At 40.2% G+C, this 20521-nt stretch overlaps 1 protein-coding gene across 1 annotated transcript; it reads left to right on the forward strand.

Annotated features, from left to right (window-relative positions):
* Positions 1-139: 139 nt before the first annotated feature.
* eefsec (eukaryotic elongation factor, selenocysteine-tRNA-specific) lies at positions 140-11887 on the forward strand. The gene is made up of 7 exons (XM_008294380.1): positions 140-750; positions 3395-3602; positions 3904-4000; positions 4858-5022; positions 6279-6923; positions 8500-8656; positions 11001-11887. Exons 1-7 carry the CDS (start codon positions 447-449, stop codon positions 11174-11176), a joined length of 1752 nt encoding a protein of 583 aa, XP_008292602.1. The 5' UTR covers positions 140-446; the 3' UTR covers positions 11177-11887.
* Positions 11888-20521: the final 8634 nt, after the last annotated feature.

Here is a 20521-nt window from a genome sequence, read left to right on the forward strand (position 1 = left end):
ACTTGTGAATGTGTGAATAAAAGTATCCGATGAATGTAAGACTAAAATAATAGAGGTGTTTCCGTCGATATTTTATAGCTAAATTGTAATTAAAGGGCCATTTTGAAGTTTTTTTTGTATTTTTTCTTAAGTTAGCTGCTTAAAAAAACGTTCCGCTTTAGCATGTTCTGAGGATGGACTGCGCTGACACCAAGGAAGACGTTTCTATCAACTGTTTATACGAGAAGCAAAGTCCTGCTTTCAGCTAACTGTATAGGAAACCGCAAATTAGTATTTTTTGGTTGTTTGGGGTGTTTTCGATTTTGACTGACGAATGCCAACAAGTGGAAGTTGTGTGGGAAGCATACAACTGTGCCTAATGTTTCCGTCGGAGCTGAGTACAAGGTCCAGTTCAGACTGAAGAGGAAAGCGCACGTTAGTAAACATTTCATCAGTTAGTTGACAAAATGTCTGAGTCTGCTGACAGCCGCACTAAAACGTTAAATTTCAACGTCGGGGTGCTCGGACATGTCGACAGCGGGAAGACGTCGCTCGCCAGGGCGCTGAGCAGCACCGCGTCCACGGCTGCCTTCGACAAGAACCCGCAGTCCCGGGAGAGAGGCATCACGCTGGACCTCGGCTTCTCCTCGTTCACGGTGGATCTTCCTGATCACCTGCGGAACAGCGGAGGGCAGCAGCCGTATGACAGCCTTCAGTTCACCCTGGTGGATTGTCCAGGGCACGCTTCTTTGATTCGGACCATCATTGGAGGTGAGCTCTGATGTTGAAGAAGTGGTACACTTCTGATAGCAGAACATGACAAGGATAGGAGACACCTCAGAGTACTATTAAGACACTCAGTCATCCAGGTCATGGTAATCCTTGGAGCTTCTGTGAAAAGCAACTAGTCTTCTCTTTTTTTTTCTTGAAAACTTTTCACCTCTCATCCAAGATGTTTCTTTAGTTCCAACTGACTGTTGTGGAGTCTTATATATATAATCATCCCCAAAACCATGGCTAATGCCCCAATATAGACCCAAAAGTTAGACGACGCTAGGTTTGAATTGCAGAGATCTGGAAAAACAGCACATCCAAGAGAGAAGAAGAAAGGAACAGACAGGACTGCACTGTTATCTGTTATGTAGCTGGTGTGTCTAGAATAGAATTGAATAGAATATTTTTTTATTGATCCCCATTGGGGGAAATTTACATGCCACAGCAGCATCCAAAAAATGTAGAAAAGAAGTACCAGGAAATAACAATAGTTAGGTAATAAAACAAAATAACTATATACACAAGATGACAAAAATATACAATTGAATGAAAAAAATATATACAATATTTACACTGAAAAAGAAACAGACTTGTTCAAGTCTAAGAAACATAGAAGGATTTTTTTTTTTTTACAAACACACAAAAAACTGGAACAGCTGTCTATAAACAGAGGAGGGGGGGCTACAACACACAGATATCCCTCCACAGAAAGTTTCATCACCACTAACATCTTGAGTCATAACTGACCTGGCAGTTCCACAGTCGAGCACACCTGCAGGCATATAGGCGTTTGCTCATTATTTGGACAATTAGCCATGGGTTAATGAATAATGATATATCAAGACCTCTGCATCAACTGAAGAAGCCTCTTGGATGAGAAGTAAAACGTCTTCAAAAACCCAAAATGTCCTGTTGCTTTTTACTGAAGCTCTAAGGACTATTATATATCTTCACAAATACATTCAGTTGCCACTTAGGTCCACACTGCCTTTCCTTTGTGAAGACTGTTTTCACTGAACTGTTTTATAAAAGTGTTGATTCACCTTTAACTGAGGGGTGTGTCTGACATTTTTGTCCACCACATTTTATTTATTTGAAACACTTCTCATTATCAAACATGCCTCTTATACTGGCCTTGTCCACAGCAGACTTTCTGACTTGTCATCGCAGGAGAAAAGTGAAGGTGTCACTGAGATTAACACTGGCTCTGTTCTAATCAAGTGTCCCATTCAATCATGACAGTGAACTAGCAGGAGCTCAATACCTGGACCCAGAAACTGAAGATGCTAAATGGAATTATTTCATCATGAATTTTATGAATTCCATTTCTGTTTGTGACATGTTACTGCAAAGTGTGGAAAATACAGTCATTTCTCTACACAAAGTTGATTGACGTAACACACATTGATCCAAAATGTAAAATAAACTGGAAATTGGATAAATTCAATGTCATCCAACTTTTGAACTAAGCATCTTTATACCTGCATCATACAAGTCGCAAAGACAAAAGAATGATGTGGCCCAATATCAGTTCAGTTCTTTTCACTCTATACAACCTACATTTTCTATATTATCCATATTAACCGTAAACAAAAAGAGAAACATAAATCTATGTAATGTTCATAATTAACACAAACACTGATAGTGCTTGGTGTCAGCGTGTATCACAAATAATATTAAATGCATGTACTACCATGTTTGTACCTGTGTGTCACTCACATGAAAACATCCTTGGCAAAGATCTAATTGTCTTAATGCTGAAGTCACTGCCACTACGCCATGTAGGATCCTACATCCTCACTGTAATTAATCTCAAATTTGACCTATCCAGCAGGGGGCGCCTTCTCTCTTCAAAAAGCCTGGTTGAAGGTTGACTTCAATGGTTGGGGGCATTAAGAGAACGGCTGAAGTGGTGCTGCAGTTCAGAGCAAATAATCAGGACATTTATTCAGAGGGACACGCTCTGTGATGCCTGTTTTCTCATTTGTCATGCCACTGGACACCAAAACCTACTTTTTTAACTTACAGGGTTCAAGACAAACTTAACTTAGATGTCTCAGATGTAATAGAGTTGTTTTTGAGGCCCTTCAAACACTGAATGCAGCTCTGTCGTGCAAGAAACATAATAAATTAAACCTATGAGCCACTGGGATGGCACATGCTGTAGATTAGGGAGGAAGAGAAGTGTGTAGATTACGGTATGTATTAAACTTCCCCTCCAGTCCCAAGTGGGGAAAGCACAGGAAAGAGAGGGAGCCAAATAGAAAGAGAGAGAAGAGGGGAGCACAGGAAAGAGAGACTGCCAAAGTCAGGAAAAGAAAAGAGGGAAAGGAAAGACAACCAAGTGAGCTGCGGCTCTAGTTTCAACCCTCAAGCCTTTTACTCTCTCTTTGCCTTGGTGCACCCCTCACCTAATTTCTCTTCTTGTTCTTCTGTTATTTTTGGGCGTCTATGTCCATTCCTGTTTGTATTGCTGTTGTCGGCTTCATAGACTCAACTCATATTTTTTTTAACATCTTTTCATAGATAGAGATCTTTTTATAGAGCAGGGAAGCTGGAATGTCTTTAACTGCAAAGTACTGTGTTGTTCTGTCTCAGTTTGCTGCTTTTCTTACAGCTCTGTAATGTCTTCCTTCTCTAGGTGCCCAAATCATTGACCTGATGATGCTGGTGGTGGATGTGGTAAAAGGGGTGCAGACACAGACTGCAGAGTGTCTGCTGATTGGAGAGCTGACCTGCCCTCGCATGGTCGTCGTCCTCAATAAGATCGACCTGCTGCCACCGAACAAAAGACAAAGTGCCATTGAGAAAATGACCAAAAGACTGCACAAAACACTGGAAAGCACCAGGTTTGCGTTTTTGAGTAAAACAATTCATTGGGGTATGCGTAGAGGTAGTGGCTGTGAAATGAGGATCCAGACAGATAATGAGGTTGGGGGCATCCCATGTAGCTTCAGTACTCCCTGGACTAAATCGCTTGTCAAAGTGCCTTATTCATTACTCATTCTGTCTTCTTCAATACTCCAGAATCAGTCTGTCAGGCCCACTTGTTTTTTTCATTCAAAAGTTTTTTAGTTGTGGTAACTTAAATCAATACTTCAGCATCAAAGCATGAAGTAATTATAGCATGACTATTCTTTTGGTGGCCAGATTTAAGGAATGTCCCGTGATTGCTGTGGCCGCGAAGCCTGGAGGCCCGGAGGCTGCTGACACAGAGGAGCCGCAGGGAGTGCCACAGTTAATAGAGGTAAAGTCTGGAAACAGAACAGTCACCAAATATACTTACTAATAAAGCTCAAACATCATAAGTTCTCTTTTATAAGTTCTCAGTTCACATTGTACATATTGTAGTAAAATAACAAGGGAGCGAATAGTAGGGGATCTGCTGCTCAGGGTATATAAGCCCTAACCACCTGAATATTGGGTGGCCCCAATTATTACTTATTTGGTGTGAAGTGATTTATCTTATGGCATGTAGTGATTTGAATGATTAAGAAGAAGCAGTTTTTTAAAATAAATTTCAACATGTTTGATATTGTCAGATCTTGTTTATAGCCTTTTTAAGCATAACCAGCGGCAAAAAAGATCGTAAATATGTGATTATTCATTGTGCCATGATTCTTTTTTCTCCTAAACGACACATACAAAGGGTGTAAATTTATCTTTCACATTGCTGTGACTAAGATATGTATAAACAACAATATTTTGTAGTTAAAAATAAACTTCTCAATGATCTTAACAAGACAAACTATGTAGTGAACACATTACTTTAAACATGTCTATGGAATTATTGCACTGAATCTTCTTGTTATTTAAAAACCTACATATATGCTAGTTCTGATCTGATCAACTGCAATAAGCTAATATTGGATAGGCTGATTAATTGGCCAGTCTCTGCCCTTGTCAAACTCGGCAAACTGCAAACCAACCGTGCGGTAAGAGGCAGTGTTTGTGAAGAAGGCTAGATGCAAGTTCATCCTTATGTGTGTGTGTGTCCGTGTGTGTGTGTGTCCGTGTGTGTCCGTGTACTTCAAGAGCCACACACGTGATTTTGCAGTATTATGACACCAGTTATTGAATATATGCGTCTTTCTTTTCCCTCAGCTTTTGAAAAAACAGACCTATCTCCCCCAGAGAGACCCAGGAGGGGACCTGCTAATGGCTGTAGACCATTGCTTCTCCATCCGCGGTCAGGGAACAGTCATGACTGGGACCATCCTGCAGGGGTCGCTGGCCATTAATGACACTGTGGAAATCCCAGCGCTTAAGGTATGTTCCAAAAAAAATGGGCATGAATTTGGAGACGCTGATATTTACCAGCAAGTAACATTCCCGAGTCGTGGAAATGCATTTGTAGAAACCACAGAGGTTCGGAAGTTCAGAAGTTGAGTTGGCTGTGGGCAGACAGAGGGACGGATGGCCGACTGGGTTCAGAGGATGTGTCAGTTTAATGTGAGGGAAGGATGAGGGGACTGGGGGTGGACTGGCAGTGCAGGAGTTGAGTAATTTAGACCAGATGCAAACTTTCAGCCAGACTCAGTGAGTTTGTCTGCAGTTAGCATCTTCACCTCTTGGTGGCAGCATATGGCTAAATTGACAGTCGCTTCCTATGAAACCTTGATCTGGTTGACTGCTGGAGATTTTGGCAGCATGATATACAGCAAAAAGAACCAGAAAAGCCCAAGAGATTGTTAGGTAACAGGTTACAACTGCACTATGCCAGTTACATACAGGTCAGAGAGATCAACATCTTTTAGTTGTCCATTTGTACATCTGCGTTTTTTGTTTTTTTTGGGGGGGGGGGACATGCATAGTTTAACGAAACGAAACAAAACAAAACAAACCGTCTGCTTTAATCAAGTTTTTATCAGTACATTTTAATATTTAGATATATATTCAAACATCATTTTTTGACCTTCTTCTAAAAAACTAACTACACTCAAAAGTTGCACTTTTGAAAACCTCTGAATATTTGATCATTAATAGTCTTTAGCTGTGCATTTGTTTGTACTGAGCTAAACCAATGTTCCTGACAAATGGCTCTGTTATCTTTTAAAGAAAGAAGTGCTTACACTGCAAGTTGTGCATAATTAATGAGCTGTTTACTTACATATGTGCATATTTTATTGACAAAAACATTCTTTAGAGGGCCTTTATAGTGTGTTATAAATATTCCTGTACTGCAGAGATAATAATTGATGTTTATTTACACTCATGCTGTGTTCCTTTGTTTGGTTTCCAGATTTTAATTGTAAAATCAACCTCAGACCTGAGAAAATGATAGATCATGTTAGGAAAAACATTTAACCATTCCTGGCTATTAAAATCAGACTATATTTCCTGTTTTGTGAAAAGACAGCAGTGTGAGCTGTGAACTTATTTAGCACAGGTCTTTTTCTAAATAGTGTAGCTTTCTGTCTGCTGCTTAATCCATTGCTAAATTTATGTTCAAAATCTGTGTTGTTTATGTGTAAATGTGTTTTCAACTGTGCTATTTATTCTATCTCTATGTGCTCCGACTTTAGGTGACCAAGAAGATAAAGTCAGTGCAGATGTTTCGGAAGCCAGTGTCTGGGGCCATGCAGGGGGATCGTGTGGGTGTGTGCGTGACACAGTTCGACCCCAAACTGTTAGAGCGCGGTGTGGTGTGCACTCCAGGGTCCCTGCGCACCATCTTTGCAGCCGTCATCTCCGTGAGAAAGATAGGCTACTTCAAGGGCTCTCTTGCCACCCGTGCCAAGTTCCACATCACAGTGGGTCATGAGACAGTCATGGCGAGGGTGACCTTCTTTGGTCTGCCACCTGTCAGTGCTTCAGAGCCTTCCTCAGACTCTAAACCATCTCCATCAGAGCCCTGCTCACTGGAAACGCCCTTCACTTTCGACAGGGAATACTTCCACCAGGATGAATATGTTGCTGGGCAAGGAGAGGGGAGTTCAGGGCCGGACCCAGAGCAGTGGGCCTTATTGGAGTTTGAGCGGCCAGTCACATGTCCTTCACTCTGTCTGGTAATTGGCTCCAAGCTAGACACAGACGTCCACGCCAACGCATGCCGACTGGCCTTCCAGGGCCGTCTGCTACAGGGGTTTGAAGATAAAAGCTATGCTGAGACTGCCCTGCCTCGCCTGCGTATCTATAAGACCAAACACAAGGAGGGACAGGTGGAAAGGGTGAGTGGATGCTCAACAGTTTGCCTGATTGTTAAAATTATTTGTTCCATGACCTTTTGGCTTCCCCTTGAGTGTTGTCCTTACTTCCCTGCCCTCTCTATCACCTTGCACGCCTTCTTCTGACTTTGGTTCTTTGGATGTTTCTCATTGCTGGTGCCACTGGAGCGTGCCTCTTAGACAGAGCCCCTATTGTATATTCATAAACAGACACGTACACACAAACAAGCATGCATATGCAGCCCTGAGCAGGGTTTGAGGCATGGGTGGGTACGCATGCCTTAGCATGTGCTGTGACAGAGGTGCACGTGGGTGGCCGTCTGACGCCACTTGTCCCGTCTAGCTGTCCGACGCTGGCGCTGTTTGGACACACCTGAGTGACACAGGCATACCCACATGACTGAGTTTCCCAAACTCTACTCTCACTTCACTTGGTCTGAGCATCTTCCTCTTTCATTCTTTTCCCTTCTCTCTCTTGATTTTCATTCTTGTGTGATTGCTGTTACATTCTATTCTAATTCCTGAGCTCCAGTTTATGCTGATCAGTATCTCGTCTTCTCGAATTCTATTGTTTTCCAGGTGACGTAACTTAACATTAGTTTGACAGTTTTTCAAGTCGACTCCCTTCAACTTCTCACAGCTGTATTTTCATCTTTGTGCACACTGAAGGTGTTGATGATGATTCCTCTTGTCATTCTGTGTGTTACAGCTAAGTTTGTCCGTGTGGACCCTCATGCAGGGTCAGATTCGGGTCAGGGGTCAAGTGTGTGAACTAGTTTCCTGCTTTAGCACCTCAGGCTGTTGACAGCTCCACTCACTTGCTCAGGAGTAGAGCAGCGTGTGTTCGAGGTCAGATGGTGGTCATGTGACGTTACATTTGTCGTTCAAATGTTTCTCAGAAAGAGGCAGTTATGTTTCAAGACCAAAGAATTTCCTTTTGCAAAAGAACACATTACTGGCATTGTTGAGATATGACTGCCTCGTCCAGTCACAATTCATACGGTCTGTCAGACGTGTACAGCAACTGTGTTTTTTTTTTTTTTTTTATCAGCGCATCAGTCACGCTTGAGGGACGTCAGGGTCAAATGTTCAAGAATGAATAAGGGTTTAGGCAGAGGAGAGAGGAAGAGCTGGTGGCGGGGGTGAGTTGGAGACAGAGCGGTGCCCTCCTGTTATCAGATTAGTAGCGGGTTAGATCGACTTAGTGATGGATGATAAGCAAGAAATACAAACAAATATGCCATAAAAAATGCAGGACGATGAAAGAGAGAGTACGAGACAGAAAGGCGGCGAGACTCAAAGAATGTAGCTCATGGTGAACGGTGGAATTGATGAGGGCGTCACAGGACAGGAGACCAGCTCTTCTTCCTCAACCATCATGATGGCAGAATGAAATCATGGCAACCCACAAGAGCTGCACATCAAAAGAACATCCTGAAATTTTCAGTCAGAATCAGATCATGTGCTTGCTCACTATTTATAAAGTACTTCTAATGAGATTTGTGACAGTGTGTTGTTTCTTTGTGTTTGTCATCAGCTCTGCAGCTCATCAGGGTCTTTCCGATTCTCTTGTTCTTAGTTGACCGATGATTACAGTGTGATCGGCCGCAGTCTGTTCAAGAAGGAGACCAACCTCCAGCTGTTTGTGGGGTTGAAGGTCACACTTTCCACAGGCGAGACCGGTGTTATCGAGGGTGGGTTTGGACAGAGTGGGAAGTTCAAAATTCGCGTACAAGGTAAGGATTTACTGAAGTGATTGAACTGTTTCTTTTAGTGATTACATCTGTCACTTTAAACCACTGATGCCATTAAATGGAGGACACGCACATAACAAGCTCACTAATGCTGCTCACTTTGACATTAGATACGTCTCCCTCGTCATCAATACATAAATCCAGAACACTTTTTTCTGTATTCCCTTGAATTTTGGGGCTCAGCGGACAGTTTTCAGGATGTGGTAAGAGCGGTAGGCCTGACATCCCAAACTGCATTCCCAGGATTCCTCTGGGGATTGCCTGTGTTCCGGGGGAAGTCTGATCACTGTTTATTTTACCTTCTGTTGCTTAAAACCCACGACTCCACACCGGGAGGGAAGAGAAAACAAAAACATTTAGAAAGAGAACCTCACCTACATCCTCTTCGCTGCCTCACTCCTGCATGCTCAAATGTCTCAAACATACTGACACGCAAACCTTCATGCATGAGCATAATGTAGACATTCAGCAGCGTCTCAGCGAGAATGTCGTGGTAGGTTAAGGTGTATCTGTACAGGCATCTTAACGCTTAAGTTTTGTGTTATGGCAACTTTGTACATGTTGCAATTCTGATAACTGTATTTAAGACTTCAAAACTTAAAGCACTTAGTGAGTGTAGGTGCTTTTCTTCTTCCCACAGACATTGATATGTCAGGATGATGGGTATTCCAGGATATGTGTTGCCAGTTGTTAGTATTGTGAGTTTTTACTTTCCTGCCTGTTGGTCCACTTTCTCTTGTACTTTTCAAGGCAAAATTGAATCATATTACAAACCATTTGCTGCTTTATGTGAAAAGAATAGTCACATGGTTTTCATAAAATTGGTGATTTTCTCTAATCAAGTACTCTGATTTAGCAGTTCTTGAAGACACAAAGTTCTTTTTTTTTAACTCTATAAAGAAATAAAGTTATTTTTTTTGTTTTTTTTAAAAAACTCTTTTAGAAGACTGAGTTTTTTTGAATTGCAGGCTCCCTGTTTGTACAGCAAAATGAGCTCGGAACATAGAGAAACACTGAAAAGGAACGTTTGGCAACCAAAAAATAAGGCAACATCTGCTGTATGAAAAATATCTCATCTACAGAAATATGTTTACAGAATTTGGTCAAATAAGGTAAGGATTTTCTGCAGATCTCCTGTTTTCAATTGAATAAGTATCAATACAGCGACCCTGACCTGTTCTGATGCACTATTACTGATCAATAATACTTTTCCAGTGACCCACACAGATTAAATGTGCCACCACACAGGACCTGTGTAAAGAAAATGAAGTGATTTGTTTTAGCCGTATTTGTTCCTTATTGGGTGTTAATTTTTGACCTTGTCTAATAAACATTGTCTTACTAGTAGGCCACAAGTACAATCCTTAACACTTGATGAACTTAACTCAATTCTTAGAGATCACAGGCAGTGACATACTCATTACTCTTTAAGTCTGTGCAGTGCTTTTTTATCATATGTATGTTTTATTTAGTCATATACGAAAAAATACAGAGAAATGCAATCGTGGACAAACAAGTAAAACAGCAATCCTAGAATAGTGTCTCAGATCTTACATGATAGAGAGTGCGAGGGTGTTTTTGTGGTGGTAAATGGACGTTTTCAGCTGATCATAGATAACAAGAAGAAATTTCTGGCTGTGCTGCAACCATAACAACCCTCACATTGGCACAATGATAACAAGAAGAATGCTGGCGCCGCTTTACGTGAGGTCAGACAGCCGGCGTGTAAAGCAGCAAACCCAGAACATTTCTTACCTTTTGTGTGCAAGACCACAAGCAAACAAGCAGCCAGCTTCTACCCTCCCCAAGTGCACATACACAAAGACAAGAAGGCAGATATGATGAAGAAGAACTTGTAGTGCATGCATGAGGAGCATCAAACACAGAAAACAGCTTAGTACAACTGAGAACAAAACCCAAATGAGGGAGGAGCGATGAGGTTGAGTCTAAACAGGTAGATGAGACACAATAAAGGGCTGCACAACGCAGTGACAACAAGGCAAAGACTCCAGCAGCAACTGAAAGCTGCATGTTTTCATCAGCTGCCTAAAGAGTATGAAGGCATCAGCTGATCTCAAGGTCAGCACACTGAACAGGCTGCGGCACTGATACAGCACCAACTGCACACATAACAGGGCAGAAAAGATCCATATCATGCATCAGATATACCCACACTGAGATGATTAAGTTGATCTAAGTACTGTATAAAATGTAGCACAGTATGATTTAGATTCAGTGCATGAGGGGATCTATCGCTGTGAAGTTTCTTGTGTTTTAAATGATAATCAACTTCTTTACATGACTTTCTTTTTGGTCTAATCTTCAGAGGGTCTTCGCCCAGAAACCAAGCAGTTGTTATCCTCCGCCTCAAAGAAGAAAGGGAAAAGTGGAAGCAAAGGTGCAAATGAAGAAGAGCCCAAAGCAGATTCTCAGCCTGTTAGCATTCACTTGCATTTCAAGCGATATGTCTTTGATCCCCACAAAAAGATGGTTCAGTCTTGACCTCGGCTGAACACGCTTTCAGACCGACTCTGTGTTGCAGTGCAGGCGACGGAGAGAGGGCAGCTCCAGAGGTCTTGTAGAGGTGAAGCGAACACCAGCATGTGTATCGGGGCTATGTTAACTTTCGTTGGCTTTTTCTGGGGATGGAGACAGTCTGCTGAAATGCAATGACTGTGGAATGCTGAACGCATGTGAAACAGTGATTGTTTTATCTCCCTTTAAGGAGCTGGACCTAATCCCGTTTGCTCCATCACAAGGGTGAAAGCTGCTCTGCTGTTCCTGATACATTTGATTTGTCTTTAAAAAAAAAAAAAAATCAGTACTTGTGGTTTCCTGATAAAGTCTGAATCAATTCTTCTGACAAGCAACAAACTTTTCTTTTTAACTGTTTCTAATTCAGCTGAGCCCTAATTGGTAGAAGCACATTAGCTAGTATTGTAGAACTGTTGAACCCACAGGTTTGCTCAGATGTCTGTGCTCACGGTTCCTCTACATTTCTCTAACTGGGATGAATATAATGTTACATTTTGTTTGGATTCCTCAGCTCCTTTTGTGTGATCTCACATTAACTTTTCTGTATTTCAATATTTTTTCAGTTCAGAATAATTTTCCTTAAAGGCAGTTGATTAATGATTGATGGCAGCTTGATTTGAATTGATTGATAATGTTTGTCAGAAAGAAGACGAATAAAGCAAACTGTTGCTAAACCTCCTGCTCTGACTTGATGTGATCATTTGTAGTGGTGTCCAAAAACTACATTCGCAAACAAAGCAGAATTTACCTGTTAGTCACAGCTATGCAAACATGCATAATGAAGACAATAAAAAATTGCACAGTGAATAAATACTGACAGAAAGTCATTGAAATCCTCTGTGGTTGGTTTCTTCTGCTGCAATCTCTACCGTACAGCATAATAATTACACATTGCCTCATACAGTCACCGGCCTCTTAACTAATGTGAAGTCTAGTGCAATCCAATACAATACCTTCATCATAAAGCTTTAGTTTTATGAAGCATCTATGTTTTTTTTGTTTGTTTGTTTGTTATTGTCTTTTTTGTTTTTTAATGCAGTCATAGTGGATGGTAGTGCTATACTGGACTTCCTTACAAATAAATGTGTAATATTTTGCTATTCTCATGTGATTTCATGAGGTAGACAAGATAATATCACTTTAAACATCCTTTCATCCATCATCTATACACCGCTTAATCCTCACTTGGGTTGCAGGGGGCTGGAGTCTACCCCAGCCGACTCAGGGTGAAGGCAGGGGACACCCTGGACAGGTCGGCAGTCTATCACAGGGCTACACTTAGAGACAGACAACCAAACACACTCACATTCACACCTACGGACAATTTAGAATCACCAATTAACCGCAGCATGTTTTTGGACTTGAGGGAGGAAGCTGGAGAACCCGGAGAGAACCCACGCTGCACGGGGAGAACATGCAAACTCCACGCAGAAAGATCCCGGGATCACCAGGACACAAACCGGCGACCTTCTTGCTTGCAAGGCAACAGTGCTAACCACCGCTCCACCTTGCAGCCCACTTTAAATATGAATAGATATAAAGCAGAATTATTACCTTCTTAAAAACATCAACAAGAACTGGAAATGCAGAAGCTTTGTTTAGGCAGAATTTATGGCAAAGCAGATAAATTGAAAAAGTGGCAGATGAGCGTAATCCTAAATTCATATCTTCTGACTGTTACTAAAATTCACAAGATGTTGGAAACTGCACACTGAATTACCTTTTATTACCAAAATCTAATAAATTCAAGGGTGTATCTTACAGAAATCGTGTCATTTTTGCTGAATTTGTACTCTGTTGTAACTATAGCAACGGAATCCATCACCTTTAATACCTGTGTTAAAAAAGCAATTGATAAATTGAGTATTTGGAAATGTGTTTGTGTAACATTGCTGATGTTCATTGTCCAAACACTTAAAAAATATTGCTGCATTTGTTTTTAAATTCTTTTTTCATTTGAATTTTTTTCAATATGTAAAAAATATGAAAAAAAAAGACAAGGAAATAGAAACGATCCATGATGTGGGTGATTGATGTTGCTGCTAATTAGCCAGTTATTGAGAACTGTGCTGTGCAGACGTGATCACATCTCTTTTTGTGTACATGTGAGTGGGTCCTGTCACTGAAGTGTTGCGGGGCGGTGCGGTGCGAGTGCAGGACACTCAGTATGTAGCGGATGATGTCAGCAAACTGTCCCTGTGAACAGCGACTCTATCTCAGCAGGAATCTGTGGAAATTGGAGAGAGAAGGAGGGAGAAGGGAGGAGCAGCAGGAGCAAGAGGGGACACTGGAGGGATTGTTCCTCTGAGTGACAGTCCTTTTAGTCTTATCTCCTCTCGTTCCTCTTATAGAAAACCAGACAGGGAGGGAAAAAAATGTCGCTTTTTTGCTCCTGTGTCTCTCCAGTTTCTCTTTCTTGCTCCTCCCCCTCTTTCATTCTCTATCCATTCTAGTTTTTATTGGAAGCCCCTCTTCTCTGTTTATTACTGGCCTCATCATGAGACAGTAATGAAAATTATCTCTGAGGGTCCTAAACATTTCCCTAAATGTTATAATTACACAGTTTGACCATGATAATGTGGGTGTTTGTGTCAGTGCTGTAATATCATCACTTGGAAATGAGAATATTTTATATCTTACTGCTAGTGTTCATGTTTGCCACATCCAGATCATTACATGCAGGATTGGAATTTAAAAAAAAGAGAAAAACTTAGTGAATTAGCTTAAAGGCATTGTCGCGTCTTGCATCACAACATAATTGATAAATGAATATGCATTCTGCTTTAATGGAAGATGATTACGTTCATCCTTCTTGTCTTGATAAAGATCCTCTCGTCTTTCATTAGTACAAACGCGGGAGTGTGGGTGCACTGCGTTTCCCCCACTATATTTTAACATGCTTACTAATCCTGTTGTGTGTGAGAAAGAGAGAGTGGGAGACACTGCAGTCTCTTATGAGCTTAGGTGAGGAGGCCTGAATAATCTGCTTTCAGAGGCAGGAGGAGACAGACCGACAGGGAGGCTCTGGGACGGCAGCTGGGAGTGTGTTCTCACCTCAGGACACAGGAAAGTGATCACACCTTCCTCCTAAGACAACTACAACATTTTGCTCTTTGCTGTATTTTTCTCCTTCTAGATCTCAGCTCTAGCTCACAAAGAGATAAGACACAGGCATGATGGTTTTCCCTTCAATACCCCCTGTCCTCTTTTTTTGCTGGTGACCTCCAGGTCATGTGGGAGTCGAGGGTCAGCGTCTGAGCTCCTGGATGTTTATAGATGGGAAACAGTCGCTGATGAGCGCAGATAAGCCTTGTAAAGAGAAAGAAACAGAGGGAAGAGTGCGGTGGCTTATTGACAAGGCAGAGGAGGAGGGCAGGAGGAAAGTGGTTCAAGGCAGAGGAGCTTGAAAAGACTAATTAGCAGCTATTTGACTGATAAATGGATGCAACATTAATTAACAATGTAACCAGTGGGGTGGTGGTTAGGCTCCTAACATGCTCTCTTTTGCTCAAATACATTGCTGGCTAAAACATTCCCCTCTTTGTTGTTCGACGGCATATTTTCCAAGCACCAGATATGCTTTTTCTAATTTCTTTGTCTTTTTTCAAGCAGCTCCGATCAAGTGTTGGTCCTGTCGATGCAAACCTGTCCACAGTCACTGCTTTAACAGTGTCACCTCTGACAGAGGTGATATTTATTGCTTTTCATTTGAGGCCATACTTTGCCATCAGACAGCTCCACCGTACTAATGAGCACAGACACAGATACAATCACCCTCAGCCCCCTCAATCCTCTGAGCCCTCGCGTGCAAATATAATTAGCTATGATTAAAATGGGCATTGTTTAATTAATACCGCCGCAGCCTCTTTCAATCGACTTTTCCATTTCCGGCGCCACTTATCTCCAGTCCTCCCATCAGCTGTGTAAGTCTTTCTAGGTGTTTTGTTCTTGACATATGCCTTTGTAAATCATGGACATGAATGCAAGCCTGCATGTTACACCTGTGCAAAGTTATATGGGTTACGTGTGCTTTAACATTTTAGTTTGAATAGTCTCAGCACTAGTTATTTGAACACAAGAATACTATTTCAAGTAACTGAAGAATGCACATATATGAACAGTTTGAAGGACTTTTAATGATAGCAATACCTGAGTGTTTTTGACTTTTTTTTTTTTTTATTATTTTTTTTTTTAAATCATTATGATTATGATGTTTTATTGTTCAAGCAGTAACATGTAACTGTTGCTGGTGCTTCCTAATTAAGCTACTTTATAGACATTTGTGGCAATATATTACTGTTATGACTTTAGAATGTGATAACTAAAAGAACACATTTCCCTCTGTAGTAGAAAAGTGAGACATTCAAATAAAATTATAGATTGAGTTTTTTAAAAAAAAAGCTAAGTATTTGTACCACCTGGAAGTTGTTTTTTTGTTTTTTACTTCTTTCAAAGATTTTTCTTGTCTTTTTAAAATGCAGTCTACAAAAATAGACTATTGTAAAATAACATAAAAAAATAACCCCCTCAAACTATAAATAGCCATAAAATTTCTTTCCTTTTTTTTTCAACAAAAATGTTGCATGAATGTGTTTTTATCAGTGTAAATTGTCTATAGGCATTAATCATTTATATATAAGTTTTGTCATATATTGTGAGTAATTTCATTGTTTTTAAGCATGAAAATGTTCCTCATAAAATACCAAATAATATACATGATCTTATGTAAAGCTGAGGCTAGAAAATATATTATGATCACGGAAAAATATGTTTTTTTTGGCACCCCAGCTGTCCGAATATGACTTTTTATTTTCATTTTTTGTCAACCAGTCATTAATTGCAACAGTTCATATACAGCTGAGACCATAAGTTTACATACACTGTATGTAAAGACATAACTTTTTTTTCTCACTGTCTGACATTAAATGTAACTAAACTTTTCCTGTTTTAGGTCAGTTAGGATTACCAAAAATCTTTTTATTTGCTAAATGCCAGAAGATCGAGAGAGAGATTTTATTTTTTATTTTTTTACCACTTTCATTCTTGATATCTTGGATAATTTCTTTAGATTTTTCCATGTTGTCACAAAAGGAAGCTGTGTGTTTGAGGTGTGTCTTAAAATACATCCACAGGTGTGCCTCCAATTAACTCAAATGTTGTCAATTAACCTATCAAAAGCTTCCAAAGCCATGACATCATCATCTGGATTCTCCCAAATAATTTGAAGGCACAGTAATCTTAGTGTATCTAAACTTCTGACTTTGAAGAAAATAATAAAAAATTCTCTAAAAAAATTCTCTCTCTCATTATTCTGGCACTTAACAAATAGAAATAAAACAGGAGACGTTGAGTCTGATGTAATGTCAGACAGTGGGGAAAAAAAGGAAGTTATATGTCTTTTTATACAGTGTATGTGACCTTCTGGTTTCAACTGTATATGAGTGAGCAAAAAGCTCCATTCTAACAGTAGAGAAATATATAAACTAAGACCATATGTTACTGTTAAGAACATGTCTTGCATAAAAAAACCTAAAAGGAGGGGGAAAAAAACAAAACTTAGTTGATCGTATACTACACTGGACACTTTTTTTCAGTCTAAATTGGTGAGACTGGTGTCTGATTGGGAAGTGCTTTAGTAAATGACGATTATTATAAAATGATGATAACAAGAGGGACACCAGTGAGCATCTTTGTGATCCTGTTTTTTGGGGGATTACTCACACCTGCCACTGATGATGATAAAGCTGTTGTGTTTGTGTTATCATAATTAACGTTTTTAATTCCATCGTAACTCCTCTTCTTCTTACCCCTGATAAACATTTCTTAATTTATCTATTTGGAGTTGTTAGTCCACACACTTTACAGAAACAAAACATTTAGTTGTTGTGGACAAGTGTTTTTCCTTTGGGTTCAGATTAACCAGTTGTAGTGTCGACTTGTGACCACAGAAGATTTCATCTTGTATCACATTTTTAGATCGGTAGTGATTGGAGTCCTTAAGTATGCTGGTTAGTTTTTGAAAAGACCGAAATTCATGCACTCAGCTACAAAACCAAATTCTTCATTTCTTTTGCATATTAAAGAAGTCTATTAGCCGATCTGTCCACACACTCTTGTAAAACGTAAGCAGTACACCATAATGAAAGAAAAGCTTTTAAAACCACCATTGTTCTCCCATCATCACTGAGTTGTTTGCATATCTCCTTCCTGTCTCATTTACACAGACAGAAAAAACATGCAAATTAGTGCTGGCACCTCGATAAAGCAACGTATTGATAAACTGTTTCCATATGCTGGTGCACACACACACACACACACACACACACACACACACAACTGTCTGTTTTTAGGGCCGCCGTCATCCTCTCATCTCGTCACCTCAGCATGAAGGGACGGTCAGTGAAAGGCAGCAGCTGATGGCTGAAGAATAACCGTCGATCATTGGAGCTGAGCTCAGCAGAGTCCAGCCGTCCAGGTCAGAGGTCACCTGCAGCATCACCTTGAAAAATGCCAGCCGGTTTTCTGTGCGCCTGTCGATGTCCTGCTGTCTATCATTCACCGTCACCCACAGAGAGCGGTGGGGGAGGCACGGACGCAAAGAAGCACCTGCAGCGGTGACTCAGACACTGAGGTGAAGAGCAGAAGCAGTGAGGAAGCAGAGATGATGAAGAGGATGGAGGAGACAGCAGTTACTTTGTCAAACTTTTTTCTCTCCCACAGGCTCTTTCCATTAATCATCCTCCATACACACTTCGTCATCACATTGCTCTACTATCTGTAGTTCACTGGAAGTTTTTTCTTAATCCCACGCGGCAGAATAAATAACTATAACTGCCGCTACACTTCAGCACATAAAGCAATCCATAGGGTTGTACTGTGCTGCTTCTTTATCTTTTTCACGTCATATGCTATACATTTAAATATCATTACTAATGTGTTTTGTGGGGCTGTGACTCATTATCATTTAATCTACCAATTATTTTCTCTATTAATTGACTCGTGCAAAATGCCTGTTAGAATTTCCTAAAGCCCAGATGACATCTTCAAATAGCTCGTTTTTTTTCTGACCAACAGTCAAACCCCCAAAAGTTATCAAATGTATTATCATGTAAAGCAAAGAAGAGCAGCAAATCCTCCCAAGTCAGAGGCTGGACTTATGTAATGTTTGGTATTTTTGTTAAAATAATGAATGAATCTGTCATAAAGATAGCAAATGATTAAAAAAAACAACAACAACAAAACAAAACACTAGATATTGACCAACAGGACATTACAGCACAGAAATACGGCAACTTTCTTTGAGTCAGTTAAGGAACAGTGCTGTATCATTTGTTCAGATTACTGTATGTTCAAACCATACATTGTATATAATGATGGACAAAACCCTCCGTGATGTCTCTCATAGGTTTGATGAACAATGGCTCTGAAGGTCAGTGTGAGATGGTTCTGACCATCGACATCTTCACAGTACCTGACCGAAAATTGGCAAACATGTGGAGCAAGACTGGTGCCCTTTTTCATTCATAGCTTTAGGCCTTGATACAATTTAAACAGGTGAGCTAGTTGTCATGAACAGGAAAGTGAGCAATAGGACCAAAAACCATTTTTGTATCAGGTTGTAAGCATGTTTATTTCTCTTGTAAAGTTGGACAATTTAACATGGGGGTCTATAGGGATTGACTTGCTATTGGAGCCTCAAGTGGCCATTTGAGGAAATGCAGGAACGTCCATGTTTGGCTTTGTTTTTCAGGCTTTGCTTCAAGCACTAAAAATAATCCATGTTAGTAAAGTCTTTGGAATTTGTCTTATCATAAGTGTTTACTTATGTTATGTAAGAACTGCAATCTGCCAAACTGTCAATATGTGACTCTGTAAATCCTAAATTTCTGTTTCAATTTCAGCATCAAAAAATCAGTCAGGCTCTATTGCATATATCAGCAGACAAGATGAAAAAGATAAATATTTAAGCCGAGGAGAGAGCACAAATGCTCAAGAAGAAGAAAATAAGTACAACATCACATCCCTGTTAACACACTACGAACCTCACTGTTTACCATCTGCTTACTTTATTTAAGTGGATCAAAAACATCTTTCCAAAACAAATTTACTTTCCCTGCAGAACAGTAGGATTCCAGGATGGCCTTACTTTTCTCTCTTAATGTGAATTTTTGTTACACTAACTCAATATAATGCTCACCAGTGATGCCATCTGCTCTGTATACAGCCTCAGCTGCTGCTAAATGACAGGATTTTAGTTTGAGATCCGGTGTAGGTACAAAAATGTTCCCAATAATTATGTTTAAAACATTGTAATGAATTTGAAGGAAAGGCCTGAAGCTGTTCCCTTTCTAGCATTCTGTTACTGCTGAGGGGACTCCAGGCTGCGGGGCGGAGGGTTTAAGACTGGGGGTCCAGCAGTGGAATTGCTGCTGGTGGGGTCATGTGATGTGTAGGGTCATGTGAAAAGTCACTTACACTCTGGATAACCTTGTAAAAGATGTCAAAGAGATGTCAACTATTCTTGGATCTTCATGCTTGTTTAACAATCTAATGAAATGTCTTCAGGGAGCCTTGGGGAGTCCATGTGGCCTGCTGCAACCCAGAGGTAGATGTTATGTTTAGATTAGTCACCAAACACAATCGTCCTAAACAGAAGAACCCAGGCCTAACTCGCTCCTCATGTGTCATTTGGTTTATGTTGTTAGATCTCGGAATCCTCGGAGCCTAAAATATGTTGAACTAATTATTTATTTTATTAGAGTAAACAGTCTGATGTTCATGTTAATGGGTCGATCATAAAAACGTCTGATGAGGGAACAGATTTGCATACTTTGAACAACAGGCTTCTGTGAGTCTTTGAATTGTGTATCGTCTCAGATAAGAAGAAAATAAGTTAACAGCTGCAATATGTGCCTGTCTCTTTGCAACAAACATCTTTAAATGACCTTATGCATGAAGAAAACTTGAGAGAAATGCTGGACACAAACATACTGTTGTACAGTCAATAAATGTCATTCTTTACTTAACAAAAACAAATAAAAAACACGATTGTTTTGAACCTGACATTAACAAACAGCAGTAATGGAATAATGTTAGTCAGTATTATTTGGTTTAAACTCTTTCTGGTCACCTTGTGGATGGCAGTTGTATATTCTATTTCCTTTTAGCTCTGCTTTTGGTCTCTACCAACTCCTGAAGAAAACGTTGGTTTATTGAGCTTTTTGTTGGCTTCATCTGTAAGCAGCACTGATGAAAGCAGCACGTGTGAATCAGTAAAGATGTGATCTGCAAAATACTATAAGGAACCAAATC

This window comes from Stegastes partitus, unplaced genomic scaffold (assembly GCF_000690725.1).
Source record: "Stegastes partitus isolate 25-593 unplaced genomic scaffold, Stegastes_partitus-1.0.2 Scaffold956, whole genome shotgun sequence".
Classification (NCBI taxonomy): domain Eukaryota; kingdom Metazoa; phylum Chordata; class Actinopteri; family Pomacentridae; genus Stegastes; species Stegastes partitus.